Source organism: Lytechinus variegatus, chromosome 4 (genome assembly GCF_018143015.1).
Source record: "Lytechinus variegatus isolate NC3 chromosome 4, Lvar_3.0, whole genome shotgun sequence".
In the NCBI taxonomy this organism is placed as follows: Eukaryota; Metazoa; Echinodermata; class Echinoidea; order Temnopleuroida; family Toxopneustidae; genus Lytechinus; species Lytechinus variegatus.
In genome coordinates this window covers 14,898,146-14,918,664 of record NC_054743.1, presented here as the reverse complement: position 1 = coordinate 14,918,664, position 20,519 = coordinate 14,898,146, and the positions used below count along the sequence as shown (strand labels likewise).

General features: G+C 35.5%; 2 protein-coding genes across 4 annotated transcripts in view; one reads left to right on the top strand and one right to left on the bottom strand.

The window, feature by feature from the left end:
- Positions 1-3,924, top strand: part of LOC121413469 (protein lin-28 homolog) — a 43,927-nt gene extending 40,003 nt beyond the window's left edge. Inside the window, exons 3-4 of the mRNA XM_041606292.1 lie at positions 515-687; positions 1,029-3,924. Coding sequence (XP_041462226.1) covers positions 515-687; positions 1,029-1,284 — 429 coding nt within the window. The 3' untranslated portion in view covers positions 1,285-3,924. The remainder of the gene's footprint in view (positions 1-514; positions 688-1,028) is intronic.
- Positions 3,925-13,698: 9,774 nt separating this feature from the next.
- LOC121413468 (androglobin-like) overlaps positions 13,699-20,519 on the bottom strand; it is a 91,232-nt gene continuing 84,411 nt past the window's right edge. For all 3 annotated transcript variants that reach the window (XM_041606289.1, XM_041606291.1, XM_041606290.1), the window contains exons 44-48: positions 18,368-18,567; positions 17,871-18,078; positions 17,171-17,300; positions 16,365-16,554; positions 13,699-15,686 (exon numbers count right to left, since the gene is read on the bottom strand). In XM_041606289.1, the coding sequence (XP_041462223.1) occupies positions 15,468-15,686; positions 16,365-16,554; positions 17,171-17,300; positions 17,871-18,078; positions 18,368-18,567 (947 nt within the window). In that variant the 3' untranslated portion in view covers positions 13,699-15,467. The remainder of the gene's footprint in view (positions 15,687-16,364; positions 16,555-17,170; positions 17,301-17,870; positions 18,079-18,367; positions 18,568-20,519) is intronic.

Genomic DNA, 20,519 nt, shown 5'->3' with positions numbered 1-20,519 from the left:
ATACTGAAGGCGAAGTGGAGTTACTCCGGAATAACTCCGGATTGAGTTTATACGCTTGTACTGCGGACCAACTTTAAACCCCCTTTCATATTGGCAAGCACCGCAGCGGTGTATCCGCAGTCGTTGCCATGGTTTCAAAGCGAGTTCGCGCCATAGGTGTGGCGAGATCACAGCGATAATCGCATACCGCATTTCCGGTGCGGAGTAAATCCATTTGTAACCCTCTTCTCGAAGTGGGTTGAGTACTCCGCTTTGAATCCGGATCGAACTAATCTCAGAATTCTCATATTGCCCTCCAAAGTGGAGTAACTCCTCCTGGACTCCGGACTAACTCCACTTCGGCTCTCACTATGAAAGGGGTATAAAAGTGAAATAGGTTTCAGGAGAACGTCAAGACGAATAAAGAACCACAATTGGCAAAATTCTTTTCTTCATATATGATCTAATAAATTAATTATAAAATGTGCATATCAGTCTCATTTCTTCTTTTCTCTTGCCTTTATATACTTTGCAGAGGGTCATTCAAATGGATGGATACAGAAGTCTTGATACGAATGAAGAAGTAGAATACAGGTTTCAATTTTCCATCCACGGAAGGGAAGCAACGACTGTGACAGGGCCGAATGGAGCGAACTGTAAGGGAAGCAAACGAAGGTTAAGACCCAAGTACAGAAGAACAGCGAACCGGTAAGCACTAGAACTATCAAGGTCAATCAAAATGTCCGTTATAGAAGGTCAGCTTCTGATCATGTGTAAAAACCAGATAATGTATATTGTTAGTGATTGTGTTTTCTCAACTACCGATTTTTTAACACTTTGCTTCTGAAGCTGTTGCATGTATTTCCTTTGAATAATGGCTTGAAACTTTCAGCACTCAAGTTAATTTGTATGCGGCTTTTGCAACTCAAACTGGCCCAATGGTAGTGTGTACCAGTCTCAAAAGCTTAAAATTTTATCTTTCTTGAGGCTTAAACTACAGTTTTCACTCGCATAATTGTTTCATAACCCTTTCTGTTTCCTATCCTCAGGTGCTTTAACTGTGGCAAGTCAGGACACCATGCCAAAGATTGTCCTGAGCCACCACTACCAAAGCGGTGCTACGCGTGCCATGCGGAGGACCACCTCTGGGCAGACTGTCCTAATAAAACTACTCAGGGAAATGACAGCAACGGCGGTGGTTCGGGCGAAGAAAGCTCAAGAACAACAGCAGAAGAGACAACAGCCAGCAGCAAAGCCGAAGAAAGTGTCAAATCTGAGCCAGAAGCTGGCGAAGGGAAGACCTAACCAATGCCACAATGCATCAAAGTACTTCATATAGATACTTTCGTATTTCCACCATAAACGTTAATTGAAGATAAGGATATGTTTCTTTTCTGAGTATGACTTGTTTTTTTTATTGCAGAATGTTTATTTACAGATTATGGCAAAGTGGTTCTGAGAGGGATATCTAGTATATAGAACTCTTTGTTAAGACCTTGCTATGTTATGTATGTAAGGATAATTGTACAGCTGAACACACAAGTGTCATTGTGTGAAACTTGATGAAATGGTTTTATGAATGGATGGATTGAAAGGCATACCAATGTTCTTCTAAAACAGATTTGGACATATCAAAACATATATATATACTTTTTATAGATTTGAACTTTAAAAATATCCTTATCATTGACCTCAGTTGTTAGCCCTTGTAACATTTCTTGGAATATTTTTTAATAAGTGTGTGGTCTTTTGGGATAAAGATAATGTTCAATTGGTGTTCCAACTTAGTCACATAGTTTTAAATTGTGTTTGTTAAGTAGACAAAAATGAGTTAACAAATTTTTAAATAGAAATTCTTTCATTCTCTGGTCCGTTTTACCTCTGATTTTTGTCCTAGAGCTTTCTCAGTCAGTTTCTTAAAAAATGAAATTGTTTCTAGACTGCTGTCCCTCCCTATAACTATTTGCAACATTCAAAAGAGCATTGGTATGCTGATATATATATATTTTTGAAGGAAGGTGGTGTTTATATATAGGTACAGTCTCAGGGCTTTTACGTTGAATTCAGTGTATATGATGACTTTCTTTGTGACTGTAGTGGCCTCTCTATGAATGAGCTGCTTTGTGAAAATTTTGCTGTTTTGACGTCACTCACTCAGGTGTTACTCGGTTTTTACAACGTGCAGATCACGTGCTGGTGCTATAGCGAGTACTGCAATTATGAAAAGTCATGAGGCCTTAACTAATTCCGTGTATAAAGTCATTGGATTGTAGCCACGATGTTCTGAAAATCGGCCACAATGCACGTGAAGTGACTTGAGATTTTTTCATTTACTGAGCATGTGCGAAATGTGCGCTCTCTTAGTGGTGACGGGTTACACATTTGACTTTCAGGGACTATTTTCATGCTTCTAGCGAATGCTGCAGGTTTTTATTTACGTCACTGTGATGCCCGTCGTTCATGAGAGCAGTTTCATTCATCACTTTGAGAGCCACTGATTTATATTCACATTTTTAAAATGATTGTACATGCAACTGACATTCTGATTAGGAGTCGAGAATGTTCTTTTTTTTCAGATATGGAAATGCTGGTTAGCGCATCATTTTGAACAATGGATAGAGGGATTCCGCTTCGTTACCTATGTAGATATTTTACACTTATGTGAAATATTGTCTTCCATACGTGCCTTTGAAAAATTGTGAATCTATGTGTAACCAAAGGATTTTCAGTTGTATGATCATGTTTAGTTTTATGTTTATGATAGAAAGGAAAAAATTATATTTTAAGGAATGATGATTGTGGGAGTATGCTCATTTATCTAATTCCAAGTGCAAAATCGCAAAGGAATATTCCCGTTTTATTTTCGGGAAATGACTACCTCGGTCTGTACTATTTACCAATTGTTTGCGATATGACTAAACTTAATTAAAGAAGTCATCAAAAAAGTTTCATACTTTGTTCAGCTTGTCAAGTATTAGCAACACACATATGAAGAAGGACGAGTAGAAATTAGGCAAGTGCGACAAGTAGCCTGCCTAATACTTTCCCCTATGTTTTTCGATATCTATTCCTACTTTTTCAAAGGAAACGGTTGAAGATCCCTCACTAACCATTATCCAAAAATTAAAACGTAGCCTTAATATTTTGCTCCTAATGTTTTTTTTTCAATTCTGTAACATTTGTATAAAATGGTTATCGAATTCTCGTAATAGTTTTATTTTTTTATATGTATGCTGATTCGCACAAAATATTTTTTTATAATTTTGATCCACATACTTATTATTAACCTCTTCCCGCTTGACCAGCATATTTTTATTTCTGTGGGTTGTGCAGGTTATTATTCTGCAGCACAATGGCAGGGTTATGTTGTATAACCGTAACTAACTTGATATGTTATCGTAAATGTTTCAACCAATATCTACCTCATTGACGTACAGTGAGCACATTTGTATAAAGCTATGTTTTAATAACTTTTAACTATTAGGCCCGTATTCTGAAGTGGGGTTTAACTTAAACTCTGGTTTAAAGTTGTGGTTTAAGTATGGAAAGCCAATTGTTACATTAATCACTAACACTATATGTATCACATTTCAGCTTATTTGGCTCTCAAATCATTCTTAATTGTCTAGGAAGTATAAATAGATGATTGTCTTCACCATCGATGAATCAGGAAACCCTAACCCTAAACTTACAACTCATTCTTCCTATACTTAAACCCCAACTTTAAACCCGAGTTTGAGTTAAACCCGACTTCAGAATACGGGCCCCTAAGTATTCACAAGACTTCGGTTATTTTTTCATCAGACTATAAACTTAGTGCTACTTATTTTGAAGATTGTTTGTGGGTGTTTCTACTAGACTATTTGAACATGTTGAAAGACAGGCATTCAACTAGTAAAGTCGCGCTGATGACGATTTCAAGTTAAAGATAAAGTTAAATTACTTTAAAAAGTGGAAGAAATATCTGAAATCTTTCAAAACAACACGAAAAACACCTTGTCCATGCCATAGCACTTGCTAAACAACTCACAAAGTTCCAACTGACGGTAAATTTTGAAATAAAATATTAAAGGCTATACAACCTACTTACCTCATATAAATCAAAACACTTCATTGCCAAATTCACCTATATATTATGCAAATGATACAATAGCTCAATGTTATATGTCCAAAGTATCAATCCCTCAGATTTGTGGGGTCTTTTTTTGAATTCCTTTTTATAGGTCTTCTAGAGTATTACTTTATTTCTTTCCAAAGGATGAAAAAGGGTAGAAGTCTACTGTAGTTTAGGATCGATAACTGATATGCAATGTTTTATAAGACTTACCAGTTATTTATTTGCATTTTTGGTTTAATTATTAGGCTGGATTTACCTCTCTGCTCCTCCAAGTTTGTGCCAAGACGGCGTGACGATACGGCGCGCCCATGTGGTCACCTACGCGCGCTACAGTCGACATTAACCGCGAAAAATGCGTCAAGCGCAAGATGTCTGTGCCCAAATGAAGAGCAAGAGTCCCTTATTTCAAAGAGCTGCGGATCTGCTTTGATTTTTTAGACCCAAAACGGTGTAGAATTATATATTTTGGAGATGAAGAGGTTCCATTGAACTCGAAGGGATGTGGTCCGTGATAGTGGACCCATGTCGGTGTTAAACACATGACAATACACTGCAAAAACTCCGGTGTTGATTTAACACCGGCCCGGAATCTATATATGTCCACACCAGAGTGTTAAACAACACCAGTTTCGTTTTGGTCTAACACCAGATAGGTGTTAATACAACACCAATTAGTATTAAAACAGCATCGGTTTGATTGCAAACTGGTGTTGTTTCATCACTTCTCTGGTGTGGACATATATTGATTCCGAGCTGGTGTTAAATCAACACCTGAGTTTTTGCAGTGTAGGACTTTTCGCACATCGACGCAGAATGAATCCTACATCGCACAGATTCCTTTGAAAATGTAAGTCAAATCACAATAAGTCTTTGTCGAGTGTCAATGAATCGGAACAGCTGCTACGTCCAACATTTCGGAGCTGAGCTGACGAAAAATTACAGATATGTCGTTTGTGTAGAGTCTCGGACGAAACTGCTGTGCGAAAAGTCTCTACTGACGCACATCCCTTTTGACAGAAATGTACTCTGTGAAGAGTTCAGTTGCAGCGCCCTCTTGCGGTGTCTCCCGACAAGCTCTATTCTAGAACAACAGAGATTTATAGAGTAACAACGTAATATTATTACCAATTATTATATGGATTCCAACGTGATTAATTATGGAGGACATACAGTATTGCAGGATAAACTTATCGATTTGATGGCGGGTAGAATGGGACGATTACATGACACCTAAAAATGAATTTTATACTTGCATTGAATTGATCTTTGGTGCACTTTATAAGGCTAATCATCAGTCAAAATGATCAGTATTGTTGTATTTCCCATTGCTGCAGTAGCACATTATTTATATGTATTCTATATATCACGTCTGTGGTGAATTACGCTGATTATAATGCTGCTACCTTATGGACATGTTTTTTTAAGCAACTCGTCTTAGCTTGAAATATAAGTGGTATGAAATATTAATTCGTTATAGTGGTGTTAAAATTACAGCTTACTACATTTCGATCATTTTCAGATTTGATAATATTCCGTGAAAATGATTTTACAGTCCATATTGAGAGATGATGGAACTGATGGATATTGTATAGCAAAGTTTGTTTTGAATTGTGGTTTCAAACACTCACTTCTTACATTGACCAGAGTTCCATTAATTTGCTGCCTTTGTAAAGTCTGTTTTTTTAAACTCTTCTCCATGATGCTTACGCCATGTTTACTCAACAAAGTGTCTATGTCTGCACACCAAGCATTGGACGAACTTCAAATTTCATGCATATTAAAACATTTATTTGTAAAATTTATGTGATTTACGCAATGTCATACACCTCAGATACCAAGATAGCAGTGTGTAATTGCTCCAATTGAGACATGTCTCTTATTAATAAATGAAATACCCTATAGGACTCTATCTTTATTTTTGATGAAATTATCAAAAGGTACAATTAAAAAAAAATATATGTTTCATAGTTGATTGTGATTGTCTCTGGTGATGATCCTTCCTAGACTATCTGCCTTTATTGGCCTATGGATCCCGAGCATCTTAGATGAATTAACGTACTTTGCTTAATTTTATTATTAATTTTGATCATACCTTATACACTCAGGCCATGTCACCATCTTGTGTATATAGCATGCTACTACATATCACATTTTCGTTCATGCATTATAAGCCTTTCTGAGACAACGTCAGTATATTTTGAAGCAAGCAGTATTTTGTACCATATTTTACCTTTTTCGTTGTCATTTCTCATATTGAGTATGTTTTTGTTGTTGATGTAGAATAGAATATGTGCTTTTGACGTTCAGAGGGTGATTCACGAACAGTTAATATCAATTATAAGACGATGCAAACCAATCAAATTTGAGCAGCATCGCTATCATCTCTCTTAAAATTGATTTTGGCTGTAAGATGTGAATCACCGCTCTGGAGTAAAACAATCTCAGGGATTAGTATATTTCACAATTAAACATTCAGTAAATGTAGATTCCAAAGACGCTTAACTCGTGAAATGTGTTTTTTTCGTTACATTACTTTTGATGAATTGCTGCAGAATAAACGTGCCATTTTTAACTGTCTGAACGAAACGCACTTAACCAGCAGTTGAACAAGTTCATGATCAAAGTTTAAAAAAAAAGTCCTGTGAATGCACTTTCAATGTTTCTTCCCGTCCAAGAAGATGTTGCCACAAAATTTCCTTAAATATGTAATATTTTTTAATCTTAATAATGTATTTTAGTATAAATTTTATTGATACACTATTAAAATCTCCTTTAACTCTATAGAATCATTCAACAAAATCTTGATTTTTTTTACATGAAATTCATTCCCTCTACTTACATTCCATGTTTTATGAGGAATATAACAAATATATAATTTGCTTAAGATAATTGTAATTCCAATATTAAAATAAAGAGTGTTCCCCACGAAGAGGTCAATACTATTCCAGAAAATGGCCCTGCAGTATAATGATGATGTAAAGAAAATTTTGAAGGTCAAAAGATTTCCTTATTTGTATAATAAACAATAACAACTCATGAATGATTTGAAATGGTGAAATAAATCGGTAAAATGAGAGAAGAATATCTTTTTCTTAAATCATGTCGTTTTATTCGAACGTCAAAACGTCTGAGAGAGATTCGCTACCAGAAGTGTTACCAGACCAACTTTAATTATGTAACTCTGCCAAGTCGAATCTTTTGGATGACATAAATTGTTTTATTAAGGAGATATTCAGCTGAGGAGAGATATTTAAGTCACATTTTAAAAGATCCCATCAGAAAATTACTTTGACGCCGATTGCTTCAACTAGATAATCTACAAAGAATCTATGAAATGGAATATAATCACGCTTTTTCAATTTGGGCATTTGGTTTCACGGGGTGCACCATACTTCTGATTGTGAAAGTTGGTGATCATGCTACAATCTGACGGTGTGCTTATGTCATGCATACCTCATACGTTCGGAAATTTTCTAATCTCACAGAGAATGCCTTGGTTTTATTGTGTTTTCAAGGTACCATTTTTTGTATTTGATAATGGAATAAATGATTTGTTTTGATCAATACGATGGTTTGACCAACGTTTGCTCTGTTGTCTCATAGTATGAATGCTGCACGTATAACAATCTATCATTTAAAGGGGAATCCAGCCTTGGCCATAAAATGTTGTGTTGGGAAGGAGAAAAATAAATTAAACAGAATGGTGAAAGTTTGAAAGAAATTGGACAAGCAATAAGAAAGTTATAGCTGCTTTAAAATTGAGATCACTAATACGATGTAGATTTCAAATTAGCAACTGGGTAAGTAAATTATGACAAGGGGCAAGGACAACTTTCCCAGAGGCCATGTACTTTATTATCAGGAATTTGTGGTTTTCTCCTAAGTACCCATTCCCCTGGGGCAGTAATCTAAATATAACCCATGTAGTATATTATTTTATGTCCTCATGAAAGAAAAATATAATTTTGAATAAAACTTTTGGGAAAAATGACATTTTAGCCATAATATGTATTGGAGTACATGGAAGAGTAGTCCTTGCCTTACATCACTATGACATCCAATATGCGGCCAATTTGAAATCTCCATGGGTATAGTGATTACCAATATTTACAACTTTTAATAATTCATATCTTTCTTTTTGTTTGTCCAATATTGTTCAAACTTTCACCTATCAACTTGTCTGATTTTTCTTTTCCTTATAAAAACAAGTTTTTATTTGGGTTGGATTCCCCTTTAAAGATTTTTAAGAGATACCTTATCAGTGGGACACTAATAAATTAATTTATCTTTTAAGAAAATGGCAGGTTTCTTAACAGAAGGGTAAGTAGGTCATTTAAACTAGTGGGATACATTCATTTCAATATATAAATTGTATTAAGTGGCGGAGTGTAGTTAATGTAAAAAAAGACTTTATCCTCTGGTGAATAATTAGCCTAATAAAATTTAGGTTATCGAGTGTTATTTCAGGAAAACATTTCACGACTTCTAGAGGCTTTCGTGGATATTATATGAAAATGTTACAAAAATGCGAAAATAATTTAAAAATTAAAATATATTCTCTAACAATCTTTATTTGATTTATTTGTTATTCATTCATTTTTTTTTGGGGGGGGGGTAGGGGTACTCACTCGCTCAACTTGTCACTTGAAAAGTGAAAATTAAATTATAAAGTAACGGCACAAAATCAATACACTTTTTGTATAAGGGAAGTTAAAAAGAATATAGGTCGACTGAGGCGTGTGATCAGTCTATTCCTGGATATAATTTGAATCTTAATACATTTCTAATTCTCAAGTGATTTTAATTCCATTTTCTCAACAGTTAAAACTACAATCTGTAATGTTTAAATATAAATCTGGTGTTTTGCCGGTCGTTATAAGGACATCCTAACTCGGTTGATCGTAAATTTGTGAGTACTGGATTATAGAATGAGTGAAAATTGTTCAACCTGGAAATAAGCTTTGTAAATATAAAACTTTTTTTTCCTGTTAGCGGTGTATACATGTAAAAGGTGGATCTAGGATTTAATCGAGGGTTGACGTTCAGCGATTTTGACCGCCCCCCCCAAAAAAAATAGGAGGGTAATTCGCAGGAAATTATCTATTGTTAGCGAAAAGTTTAAAGGTCAAGTCCACCCCAGAAAAATGTTGATTTGAATCAATAGAGAAAAGTCCAACAAGCACAACGCTGAAAATTTCATCAAAATAAAAGAAGAAAGTTATGGCATTTTAAAATTTCGCTTATTTTTCACAAAATAGTCATATGAACAAGACTGTCGGCAACATACAAATGAGAGAGTCAATGATGTCCCTCACTCACTATTTCTTCTGTTTGTTTTTTATAGTTTGAATTACATAATATTTCATTTTTTACAAATTTGACAATAGGGACCAACTTGATTGAACCATAAAATGTCAAAACAATGGTAATTCCACATGTTCAGAGAGGAACAAAAGTTTCCTTCACAGGAAAAGGGGGGGGGGGGATTAAAATAATTCATATTTCATATAATAAAATACAAAAGAAATAGTGAGTGGATGACATCATCAGTCTCCTCATTTGCACAAAGACCAGGATGTGCATTAACAGTTATGTGAAATTAAGCGAAATTTAAAAATGTCATAACTTTCTTATTTTACATCCGATTTTGATAAAATTTTCAGCGTTGTGCTTGCTGGATTTTTCTCTTTTTATTCAAAACAACTTCTTGTTGAGATGGACTTGTCCTTTAAACAAGCACCAAAATAAGGTTTTTGGTGCTGGAATAGGATATCACTCAGAATAATGGAGATTTGTTTTTTTAACCTCTCTAATATTCACGGGACGCAATTTTACATCTTTTTTCTTCTTTTTGCATATTGTGCATCATCCAGAGCTCCAGATCCACATCTACAGTGAATTTAGAGCGGATTTTGAGTAAAACATGTATTTTCACTCACTTTTGGGTGATATTATTCATTATCTCGTTGGGCTGAAGTGATCAGTGAGGTCGATTAACTTTCGCTCAACCAAATTCACCCTGGTTTCTAATTTATAAATATTAATGTTTTTTAGACTGTATTCATCCCCAATCCAGAGAAAATAAATGTTTTCCACAGCAAGTAAATTGTATGCACGGGTAACTGAAAAACTGGTTACCATTAGCTCCGAGGAAAAAACTTGAATAAATAAGACATTCTGTAGTTCAATAACAGGTAAAATATCCGGGCTTTGGCTCAGATCGTATTTTATGCTGGATAGCTTAGCCAACATTAATCTCCTCATTTATTAGGCCTACAGGAAATGAATGTCTTACGCTTAAAATTTAAAGTCTAGTTAAGTCGAATAGGAAATTGGTTTCGAACATAAATAGTATGAAAGCATCCATTTAAAGATTTAGGAATCCACTGTTTTATTTTCCCCACGAACTGTTTCTGAAATGTATTGTGTAATATGAATACGAAGGAGACGTGGATGCTACAGCAATAATATTGGAGAGGAAAAATAGAGAAATGATGACGAAGAGAGGGAGGGGCGAGAGAGAAGGGTGGGGGAGATTGGACGAGGAAGAGGACGTGGGGAGAGAATGAGAAAGAGGGGAAGAAAGTGGGAAGGAAAGGGGGGAGGGAAGGGCATGATTAAAAATTGAATGGTATCTATCACAAGTCACCTCATCTTTCTTCTCTTTCCGGGTTATATATCGAAATGTACTGTTGTATGATTATGTATTGTACAATGATATGAAGGAAGATAAATAAATAAATAAGTCTTGTTCGAAGGGGCGCTAGATTGGGATCAGAACCCTTGTCTCGTAATGACGCTACCACGAGACCTCCATGGAGATGGATTATCAGTCACTGAGAATAATTCAGATCTAACGATATTAAAAGCTCACTTCGATCAGTTTTTAGTTCAGTGAAAATAGTCCACGAGATTTGGTGATCGAGGCTTTCGTCCACCCACAATAATGTTTATTTAACATAAAACATTCAACATTTAAATCGATCAAACATTCACTACAAAATTTCATCCCAGGATTCGGAAAGATAACTTTTAGAAAACTGGCAAGACTTTTTTTTTAAATTGATTTTATCCCTAAGGTTACCTCTTTATAGGTCCATATGGGGCCTGCTGCATGTAATAGCAAGACTTCGGTTGGCATATGATTCTGCCACTGAAATCGATAAAGTGGTCAGGAGGATGCGGATGATCATGCTTTGTACAATCACCCCCCCCCCTGTTTCAAGGGAGAAACATTTAAATTTATGCTGTATATAGCCCATGAATATTGAATCATAGTTACAGTATTAATATAATGGAAGGAGAATTGTATATTGATTCTAAAAAAATGTTTGATTCCAATTGATTATGATGATAAGAACAATGGAGATTTGACGACATTTATTATCACTGCTCTTTATATGTCTACTTGTTCAATATTTATTTATAGGTATTGTGTGGGTGAACAGACAATCGAGTGACAAAATATAATGCATCTTTAAACGAGCATTAACCTTCATCCATAATAAACGAATTTATATTTTATAGCAAAAATGGCTCGTTCCACCACCCACAATACTATTCAATATTCTGACCATTGGAATGTAGATCGTGCGAGTTTCTAGTTATAGTTTATTTGAGTCTAAAGAGAACATTATTCCGAACTAACAAATAATCATTTTCAGACGAGGGTTAGAATGGCAAGGACGCAATTGTAATTTATTTAAATTGCCTCTTATATGGATGACAATCGGATATACTCAGTGGACAATAACTCTTGAGTGAATATACAGTATATATCCAATTATCACCACACAAGAGGCAATTAAATAAAATCACTATTGCGTTCTTGTCATTGTAACCCTTCTGCTGTTTACAGCAGATTACAGAAGTTACGTTCAGAAAAGCTTTTACATTTCTCTCAAATGATGGTAATAAGAAATAAAAAGTAATTTTGCTCGAGCTTTTTCTGACATAGCAACCATCCACATTCCCTCCTCCCAAGACAATACACATTTCCCTTTTCCTAATGTTAGTCTACTTTCTCTGACCATATGCCTCACTGACACAAAAATATAATTTTGTGATAGATTTTGGAATGTTTTTTTCTTGGTCATGAAACCCGCGCGTAAATTGCCACAAAACTCGGGAATATTGATAAATGTGACGGTTTAACACACCACCAATAACCGTCTTTGCCGATCGAGTTTCTTTTCATTTGTGTTTTGTGTTTTGGGTGTGTGTTTTGTATTTTGGATGTGTGTTTTTAAGCATCATATTTATGTTTCATCTTTATGCGTATCACTATCTCTCTCTTAAAACATGCCCTCACCAAGAATAATAATTCTTGATAAAAATCAAGCGCAGTTTACAGAAAGGGAAAACATGCCTTCATGGTATTGAGTTACTGGCATTGTATCTATTGTGATTGTTATCACTCTGCTTTTATGAATGAACTTGGCCTTGTGCGGAAATCGTGATCATTTCATTCTGTTCAGTATTTATACGGCATATGTGTCACAAATTGTATTGTGACTCTTGAATAACTATCTGTTGAGTTTCGACCACAATTCCAAGGTTCTATTCAGGCAGTCATCGTTACTAAAGGATAGATTATGTAGGACGCAGGAGTGACCTCTTTTCAGAGAAACTATTCAGTGGTCTGTTATTTAAGCCAACCCACGGGTCAAAGTGCGCTGGCCTCACTCACCCCCATCTATTATTCCTGACCCCCTCCTCCTTCCCTCTTTCTTACCCCACCATTCCTCTCTCGCGCGCGTGCTCTCCCTCTCCCCCCCCCTCCTGCCTTTCCTACTCTTTCCCTCTCTCTCTCTCTGCATTGCAGCCCTTATTTCACACATCTCTTCCCTTCGCCTAAACCAGAGGACGGTTTTATAAATGTAACTTAGCCACTAGTCTTGGTTGTGATTGGCTGCCGAGCTCTCTTTCCGTGATACAGGTTGCTACAATAACAAAGTTACCACGGTAACTTTTTTTGGAACGAGCTCCAGGTAGGGATAATTTAACTATCAAAATGAAGTTGCAGAGTTGCCCTATCATCTCCATGACTCATTCCGTTATGCCACTTCTCTCAATAATCTCTCTCTCTCTCTCTTGTTCTGCTATCTTACACCCTTTTGCAAGTAGGACAATGTAATTGTAGATTAACTAAATAAAAACTGAATGAGGCTTCTTATACTTATACCCCTTCACTCGTCTAAACCTCTTTCCCTCTACAACTCTTCCTTGGAAGTTCTCTACTTTGTTTCATAGATCATTCCATCATTATACACATTGTATTCACTTAGCAATTAAATTCCTCATGTATTATATTTAGGGCTTAAACAACGTACATTCGTATTTGTATACCTAGATGACATTTTCAAGAATTTTGCTAGCAGGTCATAAGTTGTTCAACAGAAATGTTGGACAATGTAACAAAGAACAGCTTTTCACAATTATTTGTGTTTTGAAAAATAGATTTTGTGAAATCTAGGTGGAAAAGATTTTTTTGTTCAGTTTTTATTGTCTTGTCTGGATAGCCCCCTCCTCCACACTACCAATAAATATTCACTTTCCTACTTCATAACCACAGAGAATACAAAAGGTATGAACTCCCAGTTTGATGAAAATTGACAAATCAAATACTTTAATATTTTCTCAAATGACACAAAATTTACAGATAAATATATTCATCAAACATACACATTTACATATAAAACACATATTTTACAACCAATTGCAAAGTCCTTTGTATACTCAGATATTTACAAGCTCAAATATATACACCAGATAAATTCATTAAAAACATTTCAATAAATACCTTCAGATATGTTAATATTCAAGTGAATATTTTAAGATCAAAATGAAGATCCAATCCTCTGAATAATAATAAACTAATCAATTGCTCATCATCCTCAAGTAAGCCACATGAGTGATGGATCATTAAATTCAAATAATATTATCACCACTTTTATCATCATCATTACCAAGGCAGAAATCAAATACCACCAGCTGAATAGTCAAAAGTATTTAAGGAATGTCTATTAATAAAGGCACCAATAACTGGACGGAGTGCATACATGACATTATTTGCTTACAACATATAACTAGATCATATATAAAGTGGATTCTCAAACCTTCGGATCGGCTTATTATCTTTCCAATATCCTTTTTCCTAGCTTACTGTGGACTTAAATCAAAGAGAATTGATGCATAAAGATTCATGATGAAATTTAAATGACAATAAAGTATGTATTTTAATCTATCAGTTACTTCAAATCTGCCTAATTCAGCACTAAGTGACTCATGACATTTTCTTAGTGTAATAAGAATGGGAACATCTGCTCACTTCATTTGATTTCTTTATCCAAACACATAACCTTCACTTAAACCAGATTGATCAGAATTCTCTAAAATATATATTAAACAGGGAAAAGTTTCAATTATTCTCCAAGAGATATTGCTGTTAAATTAAAGAAAGGAAATTCCAGGCCCACATTTCTAAACCAATCAAACATTAGAAATTTTAGCATTGCCATCAATTGCTACTTACAGGAAAATATTGATTTTGATTAGCTATGGAGCAAGTTTACTATGGCACCTACCATTCATGATAGACTTAGTGTTAATTCAACAAAAGTCCCAATGCAATGGGATCCAAACAGGTAGTGAATTTCAACCTTTTCTGTTTGACCCCCCCCTCATTAATTTCTTCTTTACCTTCTGTCTGGAGTTCATACCAAACTCAATTTATGTGAGGAATTCACAAGAATCAGGTTTAAAAAATATCCTCTCATACTGCAAACAAGAATGTACCTAAACCGTTTAGTACCCTTTCAGCATCTACAATTCATCAGCTCATAAAGAAAGCTTCCATTCCTCCTCTCACTCAGTCTATTCAGACCCTTCTCTTCAGTGTTTAGTTCTTGTTTATAAGATTTGCTTTCCATTTGGTAGGCAGATACAGGATTACAATTCCTACAAGAAGTGGGTAAATTGCCACTTGGTGGACACCCAATCATAATTCATCTACAACCAAATTCATCATCTAACCATTTGGTCTATTGCCATTTAGCTCATTATTATCTTGTCTGATTTCCAATGAGGGCTTTATCCATTTGGATTAATATCTATTTTGATCTAGCACCACTTAGTCTATATGATTGGAGGAACTGTTTTTGAACTGCATTTTCATTTGATAAAGAGCAAAATGGTAAGCAGTCAAAGTGAAACTTGGACCATATTGATACGACCAGGGTGGGTTTATCCATGATGGCATTAGACAAACTGAGAATTCAACCGTCTGCTAGTAGACAAAGTTGGAACACAAGGAATGTATGATATGAAACCACTTCAATAGACAAGTGACAACCCTTACTCTCCAAACATTTTATTTCTTCTTTCCCTTAGCACTTTTCTTTCCAGGACTCTTCTTTCCTTTAGGGCTCTTCTTGCCCTTAGGTGATGGTGATCTCCTGGCTTGTTCTGCCTTCAACGCTGCCTCCGCTGCAGCGATCTCCTCAAGGCGTTTCTTCTCAGCCTCAAGGAACTTCTGCCTGAAGGCTTCCCTAGGTTTATTGATCTCTTCTCTCCTCTCATCAAGACTAGTCTGTAAGATGAAAAATGAGATGGATACATTTGAGGCATGACATTGTAACAATTGCAAAACGTAGAACTAAGAAACAAACATATTTACTCTGAATTAACTTTCCTTTTGATATCCCTATCTTCTGCCTTATTTAAATTTGCAATAGAACAAGGGTCGTGTGGTCCAGTGGTTAGAGCATTGGACTCATAATCGCAAGGTTGTGAGTTCGAATCCCAACTCTGCCATTGTCTCCACTTTGATAAAATGGCCCGAAAGTGATATCTGTCGTCTATAACGTCGGCCACTATGACTGATTAACCTAGATGTAAAATGTTTCATAGGTAATTGGTTATATACCAGCTTGGCCTTTACCAGCAAATGCTGTCCTGCCGAGTTCCTACAGGAGTTACCACAAACACAAACTATAATTTTTGTGAAATATTTCCATCGTTTGTGTCTTCATTATGTATTGGCTGCAACACTATGACTGCGTACCGTTACATTGATTAGCAAAACATACTGGGCCCATTGCATAAAAGTTACAATTGGGGCAACTTTGCAATCCAGCGGTAACTTCCATGCAATCCTTCATTTTGATTGGCTGTTGATCACTGTTACCATGGTAGTTACCATAGGACGGCAAAGTTACCATAAGAGTAACTATTATGCAGCATGGTCTGGTTGAAAGTGATGACCTACCTGTAATTCTATACACTTCTTGAGCTGTTTCTCCTTGGTGAGGTTCCTTCTCTTTCTATCCTGCTCTCTCTCGTCCAGTACAGCCTCTCTGAAGAGGGTATATTCCTTGATCTCTCTCTGCTTCACCTCAAACTGTCTTTGGACTTCCTCTTCATCCTTCAGCCTAGGTTCACCTGTGAAGTCTGCAGGTCTGGAGAAGGGAACAAGGGCACTATGGATAACTCTCATTCTTCACTAATTGTAAATTTCCCATAAGTTATCAAATACATGTGAAATTTGCCAAAGTTAAATTGCTTCGGACCACAGAAATATGTTCAACTTACACAAATTGTGGCTAATAAGATTGAAATAACACAAGCTTTCCATATTCTGGTCTGAAAATCAGCTCAGAAAATTATCGGCATATGGTAGGTCAACTTGAACAGATTCTTCTGTAGTACATAGTTCAGTAGTAAGAGGGTGTGCCCCACTATTCTTAAATTTATTGCAAAACAGATTCAGAATGGGTTGATGTTCATTTCTTCATTTTGTTAATTCACTTATTTTATTTATTTAAAACACGACATACAATTATTTAAAGAGTTGAATGTAGGACTTGGTAATATTTTGATGTAGAAATGGCTCTTGAATAGTCTGACACTCCTATTTTCTTTGGTAGCATGTTGTAAATGCATTTACGATGGATGAGGGTGGCAAGCTCAAGATGAAGCATTCCAATCACTGTCCTGTCATAAAACGATGGTAATCAAAAACCATAGAGGCTTACTGATGAAGAGGTTTACAAGAACATGAATGAAAATTGTTACCTGATGTAAGGTGTATAGTCCATGGTCTTGAGGATCTCCTTGGCTGGTGGTGGAGGCGGTGGCTCATTGGTAAGGATAGTATCATTAATTGGAGGTTCCATCTCAGAGGCTGGAGTCTGCGGTGGACCAACTGATCAGAGAATAAGATGATACAGGATTGTGTTAATTAAATTGTTCTATATGAGGCTTCTGAAGTCTTTGCTATCGCATGTAATAAAGAATACTGTTAATTGTGTAGGGATTTGGAGCAATTTTTCAGATCCAATGTATCTTTGAAATGAGTTAAAGTATTCAGGAATACCCGTCGGCTAACACCTTATTTAATGTAGATTACATAAGACAGTAACTATAATATGTAGGGGGGTTCAATGATAGCTTCTGTTTCATGAAGCAACTACTCAGTGATCTCCACAGACAACTGTTTTAAGCTACTGAAATCCTTGTATCTGATTGGTAGAGAGCACATTTGAAAGACAATAATGGTAATAAGGATTAATGAAACTGGTGCCTTATGAATTATCATGATGATGATGATGATCATCATCACCATCATCAACATCATCATCATCATCACCATCACCATCATCACCACCATCACCATCATCATCATCAACATCATCATCATCATCACAATCACCATCACCACCACCACCATCATCATAATCATCATCATCATCATTTATCATCATTTCTGACATACCTTCTGCTGCTTCTGCAGCCTCTGTTTGTTCTGGTTGCGCTGCTGTCTGGTCTTCTTCTGGTTCTAGCTTGATCAGATGTTCTTTGAGGAACTTCTCCCTTGCTGCTTGTGCCTTGGCAGCCCGACCAGGATCAGCTGCTTCCCATGCCTGCTTCATAGCACGGATCTCATCCTGACGTTCCGTATCACGGCGGATCTCAACCTCCTCCTGAACACAGAAAACAGTGGGTAGATATTTATTTAGCATTCAGAGCCTTTCACTAAGGTGAATAGATCCTGAAGTATAACATTTTGCAGACAGTACTTTTGACATTACTAAAAATCAGATAACAAAGCGGTGTTATCATTACTTCAAAAGTTTGAATAGGAATGAAACAAATTAAACTGCTATCAGAGAGTTGTGGCACAATAGTCCATCTGAAGTTGAACCAAAACTTTAGACTGGAGTTTAAATCAAACCCGAATTCAGATCATGAGGCTAAGAAGTTCAAACTCACCGTTGGTGTCTGGTCCAGGACCACTCTAAGAGTCCAGTTAGGCTTGGTACTATCAAACTGTTGTGAGGATGGTCTAGACGCGTTGCCTTTGTCCTTATCTTTGTCCTTGTCTTTACCCTTGTCCTTGCCTTTCTTACCGCGATCCTTAGCTGCTGCCTTGGCATCACCCTTACCTGGGGATAGAGGGCGCTCTTTGTTGGCTGTTTAAAAAAAATATTACATAGGATAGTTAATTAAACTGACACCAAAATCAAGCTTAGTAAACTCATCAGAGTTGAACATAGGGGCTCTTTCAATATTTGATACAGATGAGGTGACTGATACTTAGTTGTGTACATGACAATTGAAAAATGATATTTATCCCACTTCCATTAGAAAAAATAAGGAATTCAAGAGTAATGGTACACAATACACGTATACCACATTCCTTACTAGCCTACTTAAAACTTAATATATCATGGTCAAAGTTTACGACAAATTATTGCGTATCTTGTAGCATTGCTATTACAATTAAACAATATCTAGCAAAATCAAAATTGAAAGAAAGAAAAGCAACTTAAACTTTTTGCACAGTATACTAAATGCTCACAGCATCAAAGCTTCATGTATAATGTACATGTAGAAGAAATAATCGTAGTATATATACTTGTTTATAAGCAATAAATATACACATACAATGAGACAGGGAATAAGCATATTTTCCTAAATTATAACACATGGGAAAATATGTACTGTAGTTAAATATGATATTTGAATATGGACAATATTGTACATTAGTAATATTTCAATATATACCAAAAATTACAATTACCCTTTATCTAATTATATATATCGTCAAATTTCACAGCAGTCATATTTCATTTTAAATAGATTCATTGATATTAAGTAAATTTTCTAGACAATACCTGTATAAAAGACCAAATGTACAATATTGTCCATATTTATATAATTCATGTACATGGATGAAGACAACAACTATGTTTGAATACTGAATGCCAGTATCATGATTTGAGTTCAGTCAAATATGAAGTTCAAACCTGAAGAAAAATGATCCAAATATAGCACTTCAGCTAGTTTATGTTGACATTTAAGATTTCATATCAATATCTCTCTCTGAATTCCAGTTTAAAACAAGTATAAAGCTTTATACAGGGATAATATTGACAATTTCATCACTATTTAGTAAAATAAAACTAAACATATCAAGAAATAAACATTTCTTTGATTTAGGAATATTTGTTAATTAACTTAATTTCATAGAAATTTAGAATTAAAATCATCATGAGATATGAAGATTAACAAGAGCAATATTATTTTCAATTTTCTTCAGGTTTGGGTCCATTTCATTTCATCTTCATAGTGATAATAAATGAAATTAACTCAATGTTAATTGCTAAGCTACTGCATGGTCATCAATTTCTATAAGTTCTAAGCTGTATTGCAAGGCTTTGCAGTTAGTTATAACAATTCAAATGTAACTCAAACACTTTCTTCTACAAATGGAATAAGTTGTACATGTACATCATGATGTAAAATCACTTCTGCAAAACATGACAGGTAATTCATTATTTGTGAAGCTTCATGACATGACTTTGCTTATCAATCTATGATTGATAATTCTACAGCTGTACATTCTACAATTCAACACACTGACTAATATGTTATAAGGACTGAGAGCAATGTATACACTTGGCAAAAACAAAGTACGGTAATTTCAATTATTGGAATTTTCTATTTTCACTGGCAGTTTCATAGATAAAGAAAACTTTAATCTCAATTCAGTCACATGAACATATGTCCTAGGGCCTGTAACATAAAAGATGCAATCGATCGATCAGTCAGTCAGTCTCAATCAGTCATTCAGTCAGTCTCAATCAGTCATTCAGTCAGTCAGTCAGTCTCAATCAGTCATTCAGTCAGTCTCAATCAGTCAGTCATTCATTCAGTCAGTCTCAATCAGTCAGTCAGTCTCAATCAGTCAGTCAGTCTCAATCAGTCATTCAGTCAGTCAGTCTCAATCAGTCATTCAGTCAGTCTCAATCAGTCATTCAGTCAGTCAGTCTCAATCAGTCATTCAGTCAGTCAGTCACAATCAGTCAGTCATTCATTCAGTCAGTCAGTCTCAATCAGTCAGTCAGTCAGTCATTCATTC